This window comes from Miscanthus floridulus, chromosome 10 (assembly GCF_019320115.1).
Source record: "Miscanthus floridulus cultivar M001 chromosome 10, ASM1932011v1, whole genome shotgun sequence".
NCBI lineage: Eukaryota > Viridiplantae > Streptophyta > Magnoliopsida > Poales > Poaceae > Miscanthus > Miscanthus floridulus.
In genome coordinates this window covers 103,147,655-103,169,749 of record NC_089589.1, presented here as the reverse complement: position 1 = coordinate 103,169,749, position 22,095 = coordinate 103,147,655, and the positions used below count along the sequence as shown (strand labels likewise).

General features: G+C 51.5%; 1 protein-coding gene across 1 annotated transcript; it reads right to left on the bottom strand.

The window, feature by feature from the left end:
- Positions 1–17,328: 17,328 nt before the first annotated feature.
- Positions 17,329–17,943, bottom strand: LOC136489172 (uncharacterized). The gene has a single exon (XM_066485885.1). The coding sequence runs from the start codon at positions 17,941–17,943 to the stop codon at positions 17,329–17,331; it is 615 nt and encodes a 204-aa protein (XP_066341982.1).
- Positions 17,944–22,095: the final 4,152 nt, after the last annotated feature.

Below are 22,095 nucleotides of genomic sequence, written 5' to 3'. Positions count from 1 at the left end.
CAATAGCGGGACCGTACCATGGAGACGTTCCTTCCTACCTTCGCGAAACATCCTCTGACACCTAGGATGAGCGGACATAGCCATGCCCAGGTGATGTGGGAACCTGATCTTGAAGGCCTTCTCCTAGCGGCGCCAGAGTTGATGGAGGTCTAAGGTAGCCATGGCGACTAGAGACTAGGAGCAACTAAAGGGTTTCTCTGGTTTGTCTGATGTTAAAGGAGGTAGAAGGTTGGGATCAGAGTGCGCATAAGAGGTTCACCTTACCTTTACTTAAATAGCCCCACCTCAAGATGTGAGTGGGAACGGAACTGTCAAGATCCGTAACTTGCACGGTCACCCATGTGGGTCATGAGTGACGGCGTGGCAAAGATGACGGGAAGTGGAAAACAAGGCGGCTTACATTCACCTGCACATTTCAAACTATCCCCGCTCATTGGATCTCAATCAATTTGAGTGGAACTTTCATTTTCATTAAAGAGGCCGTGTCTCAGTGGGACTTTCATTTTCATTAAAAAGGCCACGTCTCCCATGGGATCTTTGTGGGGCACGCTTCTCCTAGAATGGCATTGGCAGTTGGACGAAGAAAATTGATTGCACCACGCGGCTAGTTGCGAGTTCCCACGCCACTTCGCAGAGGGTATTTAACCCCCCGCTCAGTCGCCTCCCTCGCCTCCTCCTCAATCAACGTACTACGTCGATCACTCCACTCCGCCTTTCTAGCCCTCTAGCTCGCCACTATCCACATGTCGTAGCTCCATCACTTTGCCGCATGAGCCCTCGGTTGGCCTCATCAAGCTCCACAACGTGCGACGACAATGCCAGCAATCATGGCGGCGAAGTGGCACTACACGTCGCTGATGGCGCTCCCTACTGACCAACCCATTGAGATCGCCGGTCACCTCACTACGACCTCGGAGTGGCCCATGGATGACCTCCGTAGCCTACAAGCGACCTACCCGTCCATGCATAGCATCTGTGGCAACCCCACCGTCGGTCAGCATCTGTCACTGGTTCAGTTCAGATGCGGGATGATGTGGGATGACCTCATCAACTACGAAACCCTCCTTGCTAGCCTGACCTAACTCGGCACCCTAGAGGCTTGCTTCTTCACCGGGAAATGAACCTTATTCATGGAAAACCATAGCCCCCGACAATGCCTCGACGATCTCGCCGGCGCCGCCGAGGGCGGGCACAATTTGGCAGCCTATCTGGTCACCCTATTGCTCTATAGGAACAATGGTGCTGCCACCGATGACGACACTGTAAGGCGGTACATGAGATGGGTCAAGGATGAGGAAGGATCATGGTCGGCGGCGGCAGGCAGTGGCAGCAGACCAACTAGTAGTTGGCTAAGCAACAACGGGTGTGTGCTGTGCCACCACCCAGCCATCAAGCTGATCTACCAAATGACGTGGGGCATGTTGTCGTTGCCGCCACTAGCACAGGTGCACGATAATCTTTCGTGCGCAGGTGGCGTCTGTGGCAATATTGTAGATGAATTGGAACTTAGGGCTCTGTATTGCAGCGAGGACTGTAGGCTTCCCAAAGAAATCCATTTTTTAATGCGAATTTTGATTAAGAGACTAGTAATATAATTCACTCTTTAGTGTATTCTAGCATTTGAAATTTGTCCTCAAATATAGTGTATTCTGCAGCTTTTTATTTCCTGTTACTTTTCCTTAATTAATGCATAGAATAAAAATAGGAATGTGAGTTGCATGAAAATAGCAACTATTAAAAAAATGAAATGATACACGCGGGACTCGTGCATGGGCTTGGAAATTGACATGAAAGTGTTACCATCCAAAACGTCTGTAGGCGGCGGTGAAGGCTACCAGCAGTGGTGAATGGGTGCTACAAAGATGTTACCACCACCTAATAACGATGGCCATGTCATACGGTGTCATACGTGTCAAAGGCGCACAAATGGAATGTTTTAGGCAACAGTAAACACAGATATGTTCAAAGTTCAAACTCATAGTAAATAGTAGTATGAATAATTTTTGTACAGGATGCAGAGGCAGATTACAATCCAACTACTCGCGGGGAGCATTAAGAATGATGTCTGGTACATCCATCATGGCCGAGACGGCCCCGACCATGGGCTAAAAGTAGATGACGAGGTACTATCGATCGCGAAAGGATGACCATGGCGGGAACCCTGGCTCTAGCCCACGTAGGCCCCCACGCCGAAGCTGGGTGGCAGCCAGGGCTCCAGTGGCACCTTGCGAATGTCGTAGTACATTGGTTACCTCCACGCTCCTCCGCTATGGGTCGTTCTACAAATGGATTTGGCGGCCGGTGGGCCTTAACAGTCACATTGTGGCTTAATGGCGCCCACTCGTGAGTAGTCATGCGCCGTGGAACGCGGGCTTAATGTGTAAGGCTTCATGCCGGTGTGTGGACAACCGTCGCTCTACCTTCCCTCCGATCACTTCACCTTCCTAGGTGTCTATCACGGTTATAAATACGCTAGAGTGGTACGGCGAGGGAGGCATTCACTTCAGGTCGCCTACTCCACCACTTCCTCGTTCTTGTTCTTGCGTGCTTGTAGACTCTTCTCCACCCGCCGAGATGGATCGTGGAAAGCATCATTGAGAGGAGTCACCGGAGGCTGGAGGGCCGCCGCCATGTCTCCGAGCATACCTGCGCGAGCAAGGGTAAGTTTTAGAGCAATGTTTTGAGATTATGATTGACTTGCATCCGGAGGGGCCACCAACGCCCGCCGTACCATGACCCCACCGGATGGTAGGGCCAAGTTCATCCTCATCGTCGTCTTCCTAGGATGACTGGCGGGAGTTCCACGAGCATGTCCGTGAGGCAGATGAGGCCCACCAGCGCTACTCTGACCCCACCCGCGAGGTGGATCGGCTGGAGCGCTACCTCGACGCTATTGGGGTGGCGCTCGCCGCCTCGGAGGTGGAGACTACCACCATGTAGGCGGCAACCACCGATGCTTAGGCCCATATCGTGGGTGAGGGTTCTGTCCATCTTGTTGTCGTCCTATACGACATCCACAGTTCTAATCTTCTTGTCATCTTGTTGCCAGCACTGGAGGAGCTGCTGGTGGCCTCTCACCATGAGACAGAGAAAGCCCGCCTCTAGGAGTTTCTCTTGATGGAGGACCGTGAGCAGGCTGTTGTGTCGGGAATCCGGTAGGGAGCCGACATTGCCCTCATGGCCATGTAGCTCCGCATCGGTGGAGCCTAGGTTTCTAGGCCACACTAAGCAGGCGGAGCGGGCCAAGCTGGTCGGTGACTTTGCCGCCACCATGGCCACCATCGTGGCCACCGTGAATGTGGAGGACATCCTCCACGGTGGTGGCCAAGGGACTTAGGTTGTACCTAGCTAGGGCATTTTTGTAAAGAAATCTTCTTAGCTCGTGTTTCTTGATTTCTTTTGTTTTGTGCAGCATCGTCTTGCCGTGCTTGCTGATGATCTAATCATTCGAATGCTATAGTCGCACGACCTTGCTTGGGGATCAACCCTCAAGGCTTAGCCTAGTGCAACTCCATTTTCATGACAGATGCGGTAGCATCGCATCCTCCATCGACCTGTTCTCTTTAGGTCGACTTGCCCGAGGGGAATGGCCTGAAGTCTGGGTATGACTCTGTGGAACGGAGCATCGGCTGTGGAATGTGGTTGAAGTGATCCTTTCTGTCGAAAGTGATCGTAGTCTCTGACTGTCGGGTTCATAAACCCGGGGTCCCTCAAGGACTGGCTTCCCAACAAAGGCTTGGCCCAATGGACAACATTGTGAGCAACGCACAAACTCAAGGGCTGGCCCAAATACCTAGATGACATGCCAAAAGGATGATCCAATCTCTGATCGAAAGGCCTGGCCGAGGAGGAACAGCGCCCACTTCCGACGCCGGCCCGCCTCTCCGACCGGAGCGCTCACTTTGGTCTCTAGCCCACCTCCAGATGGCCTCCTTGACTGGAAGGCCTGGCCAAAACATTACTTCTGACTTTGACCCGCATCTCCGACTGGGGATGCACCAAACCCCTACTCACGACTCCTCTCCAACTAGCGCATTCATAGCCGACTGGGAGTAACCGACCGGGGACGCTCACTCAGTAAGGACCAAGGAACGGATGGAGAAAGTAAGGGCGCACAAGTCAAACCGCAATACCAGGGACCATACCCAATGCACCTGCCAGGCAGTCCCCTATGACCCTCCTAGCACGACAGAACTCAAGCAGTGTTGTAGGCACCGACATTTTCCCCTACAGTATTGTGGGCGCCATTAATTCCCATACTGGACAAATACGGTACGGCTCCCCCACATGCCGCTACGCATCGACAATGTTGTGGGTGCCGGCACTTACCGTACCAAGCGAACATGGTAAAACCCCTTGCATACCTCTGGGTATCAACAGAATGGCAGGCACCGACGTCTGCCATACCCAAAGAAGACAACACGACCTCCCACGTGCATCTGACATTCAACAGTATTGTGGGCGCCTACCATCATCCTATATCCACTGAAGTGGGCAACAAGGCTTAGTAGCATACATACTCTCTCCCTCTAACTTGTAAGGCCATCGCCTTCATCTATAAAAGGGGATGCGCTCTCTCCCAAAAAAGGCAGATTGATTCAGATCGATCAAGTTCACTTAGCTCATAGCAGAGCTCCCATCACTCTTGGCCCCTCTGACCAGAGTCCAACCGGACCTCTTGTACCCCCTATCTTTCTCCTTCTCGTTTGTAACCCCACTGCAAACTTCAAGCACCTAGGCTTAGGAATAAAGTCACTGACTGACTCGAACTAGACGGAGGGCACGTTGCCTGAACCAGTATAAACCTTGTGTCATTGAGTGCTACGCCACCCCGATCACAATGTACGGCAAAACTACAAATATTTACATGTTGGTCACTTTCTGCACCGACAGTTGGCGCCGTCCGTGGGGATCGCGCTATACGTTCAACACTTTTTAGTCATCGAATGACCCATTTTTCTACCACCTTCGCCATGGTGGGCTTAAGTGATACGACTAGCTTCAGCTCATTGGAGTTTCCCGCACTTCCACCTATTGGGATGTGGGTTCCACCTATCTGCGAGCCGTCCCAAGCCTTCCCCTTTGGAAGCCTGGACTTTGTCGCAGACTGCCTCAGCGTACTACACCTCTGCGAGGAGGCACTTGTTCCGATGCCCGTCGGAGGGGCGCCCTCCATCGGCTCTGGGACACACGACGACTTCAATGATGAGGCATCTATGCTTCATTCTGAGCAAACTGTCTACTCAAACCCCACTGTGAGTAATGTACATACTGTTATTTACTCGTTATTTACTATCCTCCACCGATTATCCGTAGGGACCCCATTGTCCCCGCTGTGACCGCCATGTGACCGGTTCCCCTACGGCCTCATGTCCCCCATGGACACATATGCCTGGGGGCTCTGAAGGATGCCAGTGCCACCCCCTCTCATGTCCGAATTCATGGGGATGGCGAGCTATGCTCCCACATGTTTCCTAGACCTCATGGATGACGATGTTGAGAGTGACGGCTCCAACATCGGCGACGTGGCGCCTAGCACCGTCTGTCCCAAGAGTGCACTATGGTAGACACTCTAGGACAGCCACCGGTGGTAGCGGACACCCCTCTAGACCCTCATGTGGAGACCCCATGCTCACATGGGAGCACGGCGAGGAGATACGACAATAGCCGCCGCCTACGCAAGCGCGCTCGGTGCACCACACTGCAACCTATGCGCATAAACCGGCGAGCGGCGCACAGGATCATGCCTGTCGGGTCCAGCGCAACACCATGGATGGGGGGGAATGATCCCCCATAGTTTGCTTAGGCTAACCAAAACATCGCCACTGTGGGGATACTTCTACGTGGCCTTCCCGATCCGAACGACCCTCGGAAACAAGCGATCCACCGAAACCTCCGGGCACTGGTGGAAACCATCACCGTTCAACAGACGGAGAGCTCTACATCGCGACACTGACTCACAGCCTCTCTCCCCAATAGGGGAGTGGGGACGCACTAGACAAATCGCTCCACCCGCTCACCGCTACAGCCGCCGAGTGTGGCACAGGAGGCCGCATCTGTGCCTCGGCTTGACTTGGCTCCCGCTCTGAACCAACCGCCTATGCTTGAGTGGCTTGGGCCGAACCAAGACACTCGCTTCAATGGAGGCCGAGGTAAAGGCAAGGCCAAGCGCGAGGATTAGGATGAGGCCCCTCCATGTAGAGGGGCAAAAAGAATAGAAAAGATCGCTGTCGACCGGCCAACTCTATGTTGGTCACCATGGCTGATCACAAGGACAAGCAGCCTCAGCAGGGCCTTCTAGACCACTTCAATGAGCTCATGGAGAGCATGTGCACCAACCACGCCTACCCCGTCAAAGACCTCTACAAGGACTGCGAGCTCCTCAAGCACCTTCTATGACAGGCCGGCGGGCCGAAGGAAGGAAAAGGTGAAGAAGCAGCGGCCAAGAAAAGGGGCGTAGATGGCAAGGATCCAGACGATTGAAGGTCGAGGTGCTCCGACCAGGCACCTACTGACTAAAGGACAACAATGACAACGTTCTCACCAACACTTGGAATAGCAAACAGCTACGTCATTTCTTCTTCTAAAATTTAGTCTTATCATTTTTACTTAAACGTCCGCTCCTGTAAAGCGCCCTGACCCGAACACTTTTGGCCCACATCGCTCGGGGGCCCCACGGGGATGCAACATCACCCCTCATTTTGCTTTCACATGATAAGTACATTTTTCCCCGAACGAAAGGGCAATCCATTCCTTCAATTTCCATACGTAACTTGGCTTAAAATACTCCGACCGATCGTGCCCCGCCTCTACCTACGGTTACGAGCGACTTAGCCTCACATGCCATTCCCAGGCTCTTAAAGTTGCAGCCTACGGTGCGAATAGGTAGGTGCGAAAAAGAAGAGAATAAAAAACAAAGTTATGCAAAGGTAAAAACAAGGAACGGACGAAACAAGCTTAGCTGAACAGAGTAGTTCCATCACAAAAACAAAGTTACTGTATTCATAAATACACAAAAAAATGCTTTACACAGGGGGCTCCCCCATGGCATTATCTTCTAACAAATTGCTAAAGTATTTCTACTACTTCTACTATGGCTCCGTGGTGGCATCAACCACTGGCTCGACTAGCGAGGGAAGGGGTTGCTCGTCCACCGCCTAGGCAGCATTCGGCTCGATTGAAGGCGAGGCAACGTCCACTTCCGATGTAGGCTCCGCGCCATCCACATGCTGGGTTATGTCCTCCTAACTCACACTTCCGTCCATGTCCGCATGACAAACATCCATTACCCACTGCATGGAGACTTGCTCAGCCAACAACCTTGTGTGTGGCAGCAAGCTCTCCATGAGTGAGTGGATGTCCTCTATGCTCAAGCTGTCGGCACACCCGCTGCAGATGGTGGCAAAATCCAGGTTCCGGTGGTACGTCGCCACTGAAGTCAACACCCCCGACGTGCCGTAGAATAGCACATGGGTGATGAGGGTCCGGACCTCATCCAGAACCTCCGCTAGACGGATAGTAGGCCCACTGGTACTTGGCACCAACCCAAAGACCTCCAAGATGACAAGCTAGACAACATTGCGGATCTGGTGAACTTCCCCTTCGAGAGCACACCTCTCTTCAAGGGACTTGGCAAGCGCCTCCACATTCTGGCCAAATGTCGCCTTGGCCATCTCCAGGTCCCGCTCCAATGACTCCACCTTTCCACCCAGCTCTAGAAGAAGGGAAACAAGCTCAAAAGCAAGCTAAAGGAAGAAACAAACACGACAAAAAAATAGAAAAGGTACATACCGAGGCGGGAGTTCTCAAGGGCAGAGAGTCCCTCCGCCTGCTGGGTCACCCGCTCACGTAGCTAGGCATTCGCCTCCTCCATCCCCATCACTCAGCCCCGAAGCACGAGCACTTCCTGGTCAGCCTCCGACCGGGCCTTTCGCTCTGACGCTAGGGCGTTACGTTCTTTCTCTAGGGCCTCTAGGGAATCTTGGAGCACAGCCTCGGTGTCTACCAGGGAATTCCATAGTGCTGCCTCGGTCTCCACCTGGTGGGCCTTGGTCGCTTCAAGCCCCTGCTCGGCGGCAGTCGCCCGCTCCGCCGCAAGCGCTTCCGTCGACCATGCCTCGGTCGCCTCCACCGTCTAGTCCTTGGACTCACGGCGGGCGGACTCCAGCTAACGCTCAAGCTCAGCCATCCGAGCATGCTCCATCCGGAGGAAACGGGACATGCGACACAACATCTCCTGTAGACCCTATGAAAATGAGAAGCAAGCATGCTGAGGCAACCAACAAGAGACTAAGAGGTCAAGGGCAAGCGTGGGAAACTCACCTCCATGGCGAGCTATAGGTCACCCTTGACCAACTACTGGATGGACTTAACCCGCTCTTGGGCATCCTCAAGCTTCACCGACAGCTTGGCAAGATCGGACTCCATGGTGAGTCCTCTCCCCCCAAGGATGTCCTAGAGCTGACACTACTACGAATCCCAAAGGATGAAATGAACCTTGGTCGGGTCCTCAGGGCAGGACCACTCCAGGTCAGTCTCCTCCGGCTTGCTGGAGGGCCCAGCCTCCGACCGGACCACCGCCAGCTCCCGCAACGGCGCTCATAGCTCCACCACGTCATCTGCTTTATTGTCGGAAGGGATCTCTACCACCTTGGTTTCACGGGCCACCGATGGGCATTCGTACTCCATCCTAGCCATGTCTCCCTCTGGTGCCTTCGTCTTCGACCATGAGGGTGAGCCATGTAGCCCTCCGCTCGGTGAGGCAGGGAGCTTGGTCTCCCTCTCCTCTTTCACCATAGCCAGTGGAGGAGGGGCTACAAGGGACACCTCCAACGCAACCTCCATCATCACCACCGGGATAGCCACCAGCACCATCGCCACCATTGCCGCCATACTAGCGACCGACCCAGGAAGCACCACTCTTGGAAGGGAAGGACTCATCGCCCCCACCCTGCTCCCCTCGCCGCGGAGCACTGCACGGTGGTCCTCCAAACCTCCTGCACGGAAGTTGGGGCGATACTCAACCCCATCACCGTTTGGCCGCTGATAAAAAGTACATGTTAGTCATACTCCGAAAAGACTCAATAGCAAGATCAAAAAGAAACAAAGAAAGGCATACCAGGATGTAAGTGGTATGACTCTAAAACCCAATGGGCCCATAGGGCAAGGACCGCTCCCAGGCTGCGACCCATGCCCCATCATTTCAGCCGGGGTGGAGTCAACTCAACCGGCTCCTGCCTAGTCCGCGAGTCATCACGACCTTTAGCACGGGGCAAGCCGACCGGAGCAGTAGACAGGGGATCCTCCCGCTAGGAGTCACGTGTTGGCGCTGGCCTTAGTGACGTGCGGGTGCAAGCCCACTCCTCTGACCGCCTGGCTTGCTCATCCATGCTCGTAGTAGGTGGGGACGAGACCGGAGATGCCACCGAAGGGTGCAGTGACCGTGTCCGCTTCGCCTCCCGTTCGCCAACATCGTCCGCGCTCGCGGCACGCTTCCTTGGCATGGGGACATCGCCGTGCCTCTCTGCCTCCTGCTCACCGCTAGCAGACATGGTTGAGGAAGGCCTCGTAGACAGTAACGAACCAGACAATATGTTGCTCCATAGTTGGATTGAGGTGTTGCAACTCCAAACCCCACTCACTGAGGAGCCCGTGCGGGAACCAGTGCGTGGGGTATCCTATCCCACGCTTGTGGAAGGCGAGGACAGAAACTACCTCACTGGGCCAAGGTTGCCCGAGATCCTTCCTCCTAGGAGCCCTCCAGTGCGCCACCTCCTTCGGCGATAGAAACCCCTTCACGGCGAAAGCCTCCTGCACCGACTCCCTCATAGCGGATGACCTCTAGCCCAACATTTTGCTCTAGGTTCACAGACGGATTGGTGAGTTTTCTCCTCTCCCTCACTCTCTCCCTTTTCTTTTCTCTCCTAGGAATCACCGTGGCACTCAAATGATCTTAGCGAGAAGGAAGAAACAAGAGACGGCAGATGAGGAATAGGCGAAGGAACGGGGCGAAAAACCCTCTCCCTTCTCCTAGTTAAAGAAAAGGGTGCGGCAGTTGGGGAAGGCGCGGCGATCAAGGAAAGGTGAAACGATGGGGGCAAAAAACCCTCTCCCATCCCCATTTAATGTAGATGGGATACGATGGGACGTGTCCTGACCGATGAGACGCACCCTGCCTGATGGAATGGTGCCTGATCAGACAACACGTGGCCTGGGTATGGCCCACCACTACCGCATGCCAGGCACAAGAACCAAAGCACCACAACACGTAGGCAGCTCTCCGCCTCCCTAGGCAAGACTTCCTAAGTTGATCGAACAGCTCAGGGAAACATCGAGATACAGGTAAGGAGCAAAGGGAGGCCCCGTGTAGGCCATGCCGACTCCGTCACGAATGACGAGCATGGGTCTCGATCGGACATTTCTGATTGGAGCTCTTCAAACCCTGTCACTCGAGTCATCAGGGTAACACTATCGACCCCCACTATTTCTTTATAGTCATTCATATGTCCATACACGCATTCATTCCATATGCCCATGCCCCCAGGACGATTCGGGCCCTGAATCACCCGGGGGCTCAGGAACTAAGGCATCGCACATGCGGCAAAATGCATCGCAATGCTCTGTGTTGCATCACGAAGCGGCAGTTGCCTCATTCAACACGAGCAATGACCGACCGGGGTTCGAAGGCTAGCCTACAAAGGGCTCAAGGCTGCCTCATGTCAAACAGAGCCAGGGGAGAAAATGTTGATGAGCCCCATGCGGCCCTTGCCCGGTCTGCCATGAAGCAGATAGGGTCATCTCAACCTTCTTGTTCGATCCTAAGCCTCTGCCAAACCCACAAAATTTCCATCGAGGGGAGGCCAGCGGGCCACCCGGGTCGGTCTCTGGAATGACCTAGGCATCTACCGGGTTGCAGGTAAAGGAGCAGTGGAATATCACAAGAGGGCTATGCCGACCCCGTCATGAACGACGGACCTGGATTCCACTCGATCATACCTATTAGCGAGCTCACTCAGCGCGTCACTCGAACCTGAGCGATTGAGGCAAGCAACAAAGCTCAGCCCATCCGGTTGTGAGAAGCCGAGGATGGGGTAACGCACACAACTCAAACCGACCCCTACCAAGCCCAACGGGCCTTGGGGGCTCAAGACACCCAAAACGCCTGGGTCTGCAACCCCGAACTCGCCCCATCCCTCGGCTACGCCTCGACTGCACACCAACACCTAGGTCTATGACCCCAAACTTGCCCCATCAGGATCCATGACTCTGACTCGCTCGATCCCACGGCGCGCACCGGTGCCAGGATCCATGAGCTCCATCTCGTCCGATCCCTAAAAACTAACTGCCTCAACAGCGCGCGCTGCACCGACGCCAGGATCCATGACTCCGACTCACCTGATCCCACAGAGAGCACCGATGCTAGGATCCACGAGCTCCGTCTTGTTCGATCCCTAAAAACTAACTGCCTCGGCTGCGTGGGCTATGCCGACACTAGGATCCATGACACCGACTCACCCGATCCCACGGCACGCACCGACGCCAGGATCCGCGAGCTCCATCTCGTCCAATCCCTAAACTAATTGCCTCGGCTGCGCGGGCTGCACCAACATCAGGATCCACGAGTCCGTCTCGACCGATCCCTAAACTAACCACCTCGGCTGTGCAATGACGCCTTAGTTGGCGACTCCGTCTCGACTAAAATACACACACACACACACCAACTGACAAAACTGCCTAGATGATTCTGCCCAAATCACCCGGGGGCTCGGGGGCTACACCCGCAAGTGCGCTCGCGCGCACCCGCTGTCAAAACAAAAACTTCCCCCGCTGGCAACACCAAAAACTCCTAGATGAATCTACCCAAATCGCCTAGGGGCTCGGGGGCTACACCCGCGGGAGCGCTCGTGTGCACCCGCCATCAAGACAAAAATCCCCCAGACGATTCTACCTAAATTGCCTGGGGGCTCGGGGGCTCCTGACGGGTTCATAAACCTAGGGTCCCTCATGGATTGGCTTCCCAACAAAGGCTCGGCCCAACGGACAACGTTGTGAGCAACGCGCAAACTCATGGGATAGCCCAAATACCTACACGACAGGCAAGAAGGACGATCCAATCTCTGACCGAAAGCCTTGGCCGAGGAGGAACGACGCCTGCTTCTGATTCTGGCCCGCCTCTTCGACCGGAGCGCTCGCTTTAGTCTCTAGCCCACCTCTGGACGGCATCCCTGACCGCAAGGCCTGGCCAAAACATTACTTCTAACTCAGTCCCGCGTCTCCGACTGGGGATGCACCAAACCCCTGCTCACTACTTCTCTCCAACTGGCGCATTCAGAGCCGACTGGGACTAACCAACCGGGGACGCCCGCTCAGTAAGGACCAAGGAACGGACGAAGAAAGTAAGGGCGCATAAGTCAAACCACAATACTAGGGACCGTACCCTGTGCACCTGCCAGGCAGTACCCTACGACCCTCCTGGCACGACAGAACTCAAGCAGTGTTGTAGGCGCCGACATTTTCCCCTATAGTGTTGTCGGCGCCATTAATTCTCATACCAGACAAATACGGTAAGGCTCCCCCACATGCCTCTGGGCGTCGACAGTGTTGTGGGTGCCAGCATTTACTGTACCAAGCAAACATGGTAAAACCCCTTGCATGCCTTCGGGTATCAACAGTGTGGCAGGCGCCAACATCTACCATACCCAAAGAAGACAACACAACCTCCCACATGCATCTGACATTCAACAGTATTGTGGGCGCCTACCATCATCCTGTACCCATCGACGTAGGCAACAAGGCTTAGTAGCATACGTACTCTCTCCCTCTCACTTGTAAGGCCATCCCCTTCATCTATAAAAGGGGATGCGCTCTCTCCCAAAAAAGGCAGATTGATTCAGATCAATGAAGTTCACTTAGCTCATAGCGGAGCTCCCGTCACTCTTGGCCCTTCTGACCAGAGTCCGACCAGACCTCTTGTACCCCCTATCTTTCTCCTTCTCGTTTGTAACCCCACTACAAACTTTGAGCACCTGGGCTCAGTAATAAAGTTATCGACCGACTCGAACTGGACATAGGGCACGTTGCCTAAACTAGTATAAACCCTATGCCATTGAGTGCTAGGCCACCTCTAATCACAATGTACGGCAAAACTACAAATATTTATGTGTTGGTCACTTTCTGCACTGACATCGACCATTTCAGGAAAGCCGGGATGGCGTTGCCCAAGGTGGCCTCATTGACCTCCCTGTCCATGAGCTTTTGCCAGCGTTTGGACTCGTGTGCCGCCGGCCCACCAATGATCATGAGGCACCTTTTGGATCAGGATACACAACCCTTTTATCGAAGGATATATAGGCGAGCTAGGCATCCGTTGGATTTCCCTATGATTGCATCAAGCGATAGCAGGAGTTAAGGTGAGGCCACATCTACCATGATCTTAGTGGAGCACGCTTCTCCCAGAAATGGCGTTGGAAGTTGGATGGAGAAAATTGACTGCACCACGTGGCTCGTCGATTTGAAGGGTGTCGTCCACCCGGTCACCCGTCGTCGGAGTAGAATAAAAATAGGAATGTGAGTACCACAATGACATGAGCAAACATTTCATTAAAAAAGTAGTAGATCTTTATTCATGAGTCCAGTAGGTTACGTACATTCAAAAGGTGTACAATAACAAAGGTGTCTATTGAAGACTACTAGGTGTACAATAACAAAGACCTATGGAGTGTATAAAACAACTTATACTCGACTGCGATGTCGCAAAACTTCCACTAATATCACCCAAGAAGGGGCATGGTGCAGAGTTTGAAATGACAGAGTTGTAGTCATAGGCTGCTCCGATGAAGAGACCCGATGCGACACTCACCTTGGAAAGCTTCCACTTGCATCCCCTCGTGTAGGCAAGGGTTGCAGCGAAAAGCATGAGGAGACCTGCCCTCGTGTTCGACTCTTCCATGGAAATGGAAGAGAGGATCACCCCCAGACATACCAAAGGCACTGATCCTCCCTATATCTTCGTAGAGCTTCCACTAGCACCGAGCCTAGACAAGTAGCCATGCATTGCTGCTCCCCAAATGTGGAAGAAAGCCATTCTTCAAGGCCTTATCCCATCGCCGGTGCTACCACCAGAGAAGTGAAAGAACGAGCACCATGGCGATGAAGATGGATGACAGGCTTAAAAGCTTCCTTTCACTAAAACTAACGGTGGTTCTTGGAGAAAGAAGGTGTGTGGAATGAGCACAACTGATGGCAAACTAGCTTACCTTGGCTTAAATAGCCCCACCTCAAGACGGCCATGGGGAAGGCAACAGTCAAGGTCTATGACATCCGCGGCAACCCACGCGATTCATGGGCGATGAAGCGGTGAACACGATGTGGTTCAGATTCCCTGGCACATTTGATTCCCTGCCACATTTCATCCTCATCTAAAACTAGACTTAGTGACGACGTGTACTCAAGCATATGATATGGCACGAGTGAGGAAGGCAACGGTCAAGGTCGGTGACATGCATGGCCACCCACACGAGTAGGGCAATGCCACACTAATGCTGAATCACCGTATGAAACGGCGACAGGAGCTGTAACACCACCATAACGTACTGTTCACTCCAAAGAAATAAACCAATTTGGAAACACAATTAATTAATTAAGATGGCACACTAGTTTAGCTGCAATAATGACAACATCCATCCTAGACGAAATTAACATGGCCATAGACAATCAAACAACATTGGTCCATTTGAACATGTCGTGACACAGAGATACATCAAATGGAGCTTTATTCACTACTCCTCTAATGACTCCAAGAAAAGGAACAAGGGAACATAAGAAAGAAAGTAAGGTCTACTCATGAACCGTGCCAGGACTTTACGTCTACCATAGCTAAGGTCGACACTGGCAGGGATGACATAAACTTTTCTTTGGTCCATGTCATACGCGATGATTGTTCTTTCTACCCCAACAAAGAAAATTAAATTCCATTCTAGGTGAACTGTAATCGTTGTGTAGTCTGAATCATAATCCACGTAAACAAATTTAATATTAGTCTTTCAAAACACCTTCAGTGTGCTGACAATATGCTTCAATGTCCATTTATTAGTAGCATAGTCTTCGAGGATCCAGACTTAAAGCTGGGACATATTGTGACCACTAACACCACCAACAGTACATACACACAAGTGACCCTGAGCTTGATGGATGGAGGGTAGAGTACCACAAGGCCTAGGAATTTTCCTCCATCTCTTTCCCTCCGTATCCACAACAAGTATCAGAGAGTACCCCATAATGTGTAGACAACCGTTAAGAAACACACTTGCTGATCTTGAACGTATCACATCATCAATGTCCAGGCCCCATTCAGATTCCTAATAGATCCATGCTGTAGTTTGAGATGAGTAAATCTCCACACCTACGCATTCAACGTCCTCCTCCTCCACAAATTCAATCACATGGAAGTGCGAGAAGGCTGTCGGATCGAACCCCAATCGAGCCTAACCAACAGCATGGATGCTAGGCGGTAGTACCCACAAATTCTTGGTTGCCGGATTGCAGACGACATAGCAGGATCCAGCAGCCTCAACGCACAAGCATTGGACAAGGCCACTACAGCAATCTAAGACAACTCCTTTGTCAATGGGGAAGGGCAAGAAGGACAAGTTGGGGCATTCACCAATGACGCTGGTGAAGTTTCACTCGCTTTTCTCGCCGTCGTAGAAGAAGGCGGCCACAGTCTAGGGTAGCACCTTACAGTTGTTGGAGATGAGGCAGTGCCAGGAGTGACAGACACATTTGCAGCACAACAAGGAGCGGGCAGGGAGGCAGCAAAGGATCTCCAGAACAAGATCCTCTATGTGGCAGGCTAGTGCGTTCTTGTTGTTGGGGGTCGCCTCCATTTTGAAGAGCCTGCGATCGTCATTATGTACTTGGATGAGAGATTCCTTAGTAATGATATCACTAAAGAGGAAAATAATCTATCAAAGATCCATCAGTGTAGTGCGAAAGTATTATCCTTGCCTTTGGATCTGGTGGCGGCGCGACGCGAGGTATACAATGGTTCACACAAATTGCGAGAGGAACAATGCATTGGCCGTGCGGGAGGTGGCGGTGGCGCTACGCGAGGCCTACAATGGTTCACATAAACTGGGAGAGAGGAACAATGCGCCAACCTTGAAGATGGAGAAGTGGAATGGTGATGCAACTGTGTTATGGGTAGTTGGGAAAAAACTCGCTCAATTTACTACCACCGGTAGACCGAACGGTCGTGTAGGGTCGGCGGCCAGAACGCCTATCCAGTCGGCTTGACTTTTTATACGATGGAGAAAATATCACTGCCGCATCTGTTGTTAACCCATGGGTGGTAGATGTTTCAACTGCCGGTTTCCTTCCTCAGGAGGCCTCGCTATCGGTCCAACCGGCGGTGGAAGCATAACACAGTCGCTTCTATTGCTACGGCAGTGAAAGTGGCGATAGTGATAAGTCAATGTGTAGTAGTGAAGCATGCCTAACAAACCTGATTTGGATGCTGTATCAATGGTACACCTCCTACCATCTCCTTGTCAACCAATTTCTTCATAGCCTGAATATTCACATGGCCTAACCGACCATGCCATAACCATGCCTCATCTACAATATTGGTTAGCAAGCAAACTAGCTTCACTGGTACCAACGTAATTTTGTACAAATGATTAACAGTTCTTTGAACACTCATGATCAACCTGCATGGATCCTTCTCTGACACCACAATCTCATCATCATCCATAACAATGCGGTGTCGAATTTTATATAATTGACCCAAACTGATCAAGTTACTCTTAAGCTTAGGAATAAAGTAAACATCATGCAGTAACCATTGATCACCCGTTCTCCCCTGAAACAAGATTGAACCCTTCCCATTATTTCAACTGAAGAACCATCACCAAACCATACCTTTCCAAAGACAACTTGATCGATCCCCAGTCATGTGGTTGCTGGCGCCATTGTCCAGGTACAGACATTGTTCATGGGCTCCTCCTCACCGGTGAAGTGAAGCTCCGGCGTCACCTTCATCTCCTCCAGATACACCTCTGAATAAAGACTCATCTGCAGCGTGCACTCAAGCGCTCCTAGTTCAACTGTTTCCGCTAGTAGCACTGATGGCTCTGTCTCCACCGCTCTGGCTTGGTGCGCCTCCTCCTCCTCCTTCTTCTCCCCCGGACACAGGTTTGCGTAGTGGCCGTACTTGTGGCACTTGAAGCACTTGTCACGCTTTCCCGTGCTCTCCTTCACCGCATCAGCTTGCCCGTGGCACCCGCCACAACATCCGCCATGGCCTCTTCCCCAACCGCGTCCTCCACTGTCCTAAGACCTCCTGCCTCCAGAACCTTCTCCCACCAACTTCTTCTGGCATGTTTCCCACTCAGACTGAGTGAGCAACAGCTGCCTGCTGTCAGAGCGCACTCCCCCAGCTCCTCGCTTGGTACGCTCCTCGAACGCCTTCAGCCAGACTACAGCTTCTTCGAACGGCAGTTTCTTCAAATCATAAAACTGCTCGATCCCGACGATCACGTTGATGAACCTCTCCAGCACGGTGTCAAACAAGTTTTTCTCCAGTGCCGCATCATCCAACCTGCCTCCGAGGTTGTTGTACTTGACAGACATCCCCGTCAAACTCCCGACATACTGATTGAGCGGTTCTTCTTCCTTCATCCACATCGCGTCGAATTTGCTCTTTAGAGTCTGTAACCGTGCCTCCTTGACCCGATCCGCCATGACAAACCTCGCCTTCATTGAATCCCACACCTCCTTGCATGTCTTCTTCCCGTCCACTTGCATCAACAGGTCATTGGGGAGACACTGCAGCAAGTGTGCCTTCGCCTTCCTGTCTTTCGCCGCCGCCACTGCAACCGCCATCGCTCCCTGCTCTGACGTCTCCCCTGACGGCTCCATAATCTCCCATACTCCTTGGTCCTCCATGATCGCCTGGACGCAAATGCTGCAACTAGTATAGTTGGTTGCAGTGAGTGACGGATATGTGATCCGGTCACCGCCGCCGCCGCCCGACCACCCATGGTGTGGATCAAGCAAGTAGATTTGTGTGATTAGAGGATCTGATACCAAATGTAGGAAATCAGGAAAACAAATCACAGCACATAGATTAAATTGGCTAGCCTAAACACAAGAACGTGCTCAAGAACACAAAGAGACGAACAGCAATTGTCAGAGGACAGTGGTCTTTTCCACTGATAGATATTTTCAATACAGAAGCTATTACAAGTGAGCCAAAGCGCTAACACACTCTATTACATGAGAGCTACTTATACTAGCAATTTTTACACACACTTGTTTCAAATAAAACTGCTAAACGAGGGATACAAGTGGCCTACAATGCAACTGCACTGTCTGCGCACGATGTTGGCGCGCTCACTGTGACGCCCTGCACAACCGTTCCCGCCTGCACGTTGAATTCAAACCTGCTGCTTCTCCTGCTTCCCCAGCAACGTCAGCCGCTGCTTTCCCTTCACCGTGCAGCTGGCTTACACCAACACTAGTCTCAGTGGGGAGCTTGATAGCGTTGTTTCTCAGTGGGGAGCTTGATAGCGTTGTTTCTAAGAATACCATATCAAATGAAATGCGATGAAACTTGAATGAAACAATCACTCTCAATGCAATGTTTCATTTTATAGTTTCATACACATTTCATTTCATGACTTCTTGTGAGTTGGTAATTGTGCCAGGAGAGTTTCATCCCCATGAAACTCGTTTCTTCTCTCTTCTTAAATATGGTGCCACATCATCGAAAATGCCTACGTGGCAGCTTATTAAATGCGGATGAAACTGGGAAGAAACTCCCACTGGCCTTAGGCATAATGCTGGTTCACGTAGGGACAAATGGTCATTGGCGCTTCTGGGTTCAAGCACTCCAAGCCACGTCGAGGTGACAGGCTAGACGAGGCTGCCCTTGATGGCAGGTTCTTTGGCCCGAGCAAAGGAAATCCTACCAGGTGAGGTTCTTCGCCTAGACCCTTTTGGCTACCCTCGTTCGATCGGGCCCGCCTAAGCGAGTTGCTTCCGGGCCAAAGACCTTCATCGTTTGGTGACCTTAACTGTCGCCTGTAACTTGCACTACGTGAAAAACAGTTTGTAGCAACAGGCCTTTTTTTAGGGGCGGCTGGCATTGGAGCCGCCTCTACAGTGACGTATTCGGGCTCCAACACAGCAGCCGCCCCTACAAATGAGTCGATTTGTAGGAACGGCTGTTATTACCAGCCGCCCCTGCTGTGTCCATTTGTAGGGGTGGCTGAATCACCAGCCGCCCCTACAAATACCCGTGGTATATATAGCAGCTACCTCCAGCCCGAGAAAAAAAAATTCCAACCCTAACTCCCTCTCGCACATCCACATCCACCTCTCCCTCTCCCTCCTCTCTCTCGACGGCGGCTCCCTCTCTCGTCTCCGCTCTCCTCCCTCCCTCTTCTCTTAGCGGCTCCCAGCTCTGCTCCCAGATCCCGCCGCGCGCGCGAGCGAGCCCCGAGGAGTGACCACGGAGGAGCCCACGGAGACCAGGCCAGCCGGTGCGGAGGATCTCGCGAACGGCCCGCGAGAGCCCAAGGGGCCTCCGCCGGAGTTGAGGAGGGGGAAGTGGAGGAGGAGGTGAAGGCGGCGTTGGGTTGGAGTGCAAGCGACGCGTCAAGCTAGAGCCCCCATCCCGTTCCCGCCCCGCACCTCGCCGAGAGATCTGCGCCGTCGTCGGCACCGATCCGTCCGTCCATCCGTCGTCGACGCCGGAGAACGAGTCGAGATGGAGGAGACAGCTGCGGCGGCAGTGGCGACGGCGACGGCTAAGAAGGCGTCATCGTCCAGGTACTGGGTGCGGGAGGCCACCGGCGACGCCGCTCCCCTCCCTGTCCCGTGCAAGCTCAACCCCATCGCCAACGGGAACGGGAACGGGAACCCGCCACCCCTCGGCTCTGTCTGGAATCAGGTGATTCACACCCCATCTCGTCTCGTCTCATCATCTCCACCGGTCCGTCTACCTATGTTGTATTGGAGAAGGAATCGTGTAAGTAGTTGCATTGTGACAAGCTTGACGACTAAAAAGGTCACGAATTTGTGATGTCCATTGTGTCCTTAGTGTTCATCCGTGCGTGGAGTCTGATGGGGTAGCTGACAAATGCTAGATTTGATCTGTATTTCAACTTCCTTTGTGATTACATATTGTTGATCTGACCGTTGGGAGTACCATTAGTGACAACCAAATATGATACCTTGGCATGATGCCAATATACAAATTTAGTCACCTTTTGTCAGCAAATACCCTCAGCGAAAAAGGAATCCAATCGACGGAGCTTATTTGCCATGAATTTGTTGCTTGGTTGGCTGATTGGCACCGGATTATTGTTTCTTAAACATGTCGCTTGTGTTAATGTGCTGCTCCATTCTGATCTTGTGGAATACTGGATGCATTCACCCTTGTACTTGCAAGAAATGTTTCTTATCTTGGTTGAATGAGTGTTCCTGCTGCTTATGGAGAGTTGATTCAATCCACAGACAATTGGGCTGACCGCATCCAATTTGGGGAATATTATATTTTTATGCTAGATTCCTCAGGGCATAAACCCTGATTACCCCTGGATCTAGAAGTGAGAGATAGAAAAAGGACGATAGGTGCATGAATAGGGGAAATGCATGTGAAGGGTGAATAGGTTTATAACTTTGAACTAATAATGGGTAAAATGTCTGATATGTGTAAACTAATTGGTACGAGCCTTTTTATTCTAAATGATTTAACACCACATGAATTCATTTCACCCTTATAATTTGGTTTATTTATGTTCACATTGAGTAATCTTATGGCACTGCTCCTATCTTATAATATGATAAGTCCAGCTGTTGTTTTTTTTGGCACTTATGCTTCTTTGAAGTTGATAATAATAAGAAATGACAGGAAAATGTCTATGCTTAATTTTGCTCAAGACGCTGATCCATACCATCTTACGAATGTTGCAGCTTTAGACAGAATAAATCTCCTTGTACATGTCTTCAAATTTATGGCTATTCCTATTCAAGTTTTCTGATGCGTTTTTTTTTTTACTCTTTGCAGGCTGGAACATGGGAGGAAAAGAACCTCAACTCATGGGCCAATACTAGGATAAAGGCGAGACTTCTGGTATTGATGACCGCATCACCAAGATGATCAAAAATTGGTATTGCAGTGGCGAGACAATTCTTGTTGGAAAGAGTGAACATAAACTGGCTATTGAAACAGAACTGGTCAGCCTTAGCACCCTTTTCTTGCTTCTACTTGGTGCAACATATATCAATGCATTCAAAATCTGTTGTGTATTTGACAGAAAATAGCCTACCGCTGTGATGAAGTTGCGTTTGAAGTGATGTGGGGCCTAGAAAACCACTTGCATATTTTAGTGCCTGATGAGGAATTAGAGCTACATGAGGAGGAACCGTAAGTATAGGAGCCAAGGATTACATATGTTCGTGCGAAGTCTTAATTATAACATCGAACCAGAGCTAGTGAGCACACTAGTCTTTACTGATGTCCAACGTTCAATTTTTCTGTTTTACTGCACCCTGTCATGTAAATTTATTGTATGTTCACTTGTTCTGTAATCCATGAATATCACCAAAGGTTATATTGTGATACTTCCTGGAATATCATACCAACTGTTTGCTAAGCACTATGATCTCAAAAAGGAAAAATCATCCATGTATCTCAGTATCATTTTCATGTCTTTCATGTCTTTGTGAAAGTGCTAAGATGAATAACGTGTTAGACAATGATACATCTTTTTCATGTCTTTCATGTATTGCTCTGCACAACATATAAATCTGGTTAAAACATTGTTTTGGTAATTTGAATTTTTTTTGGCGGAAAAATGCAAGCCGCCCCTACAAATCAATTTGTACCGCCCCTACAAATGCATGATTTGTAGAGACGGTATGGTAAGAGAGGCTGGCTGAACAGCCCCAACAATTGCTCATGAGCCGCCCCTGGAAATCATATCTGACGTAGTGTTGCCTAGGAGGGAAAGAATCGAAGGTAGCATTAGTCTGTAACGCCCTAATTAAGCCGTGGTGCATTGGGTGACGCTCTCAGGTGTACTACTGCTA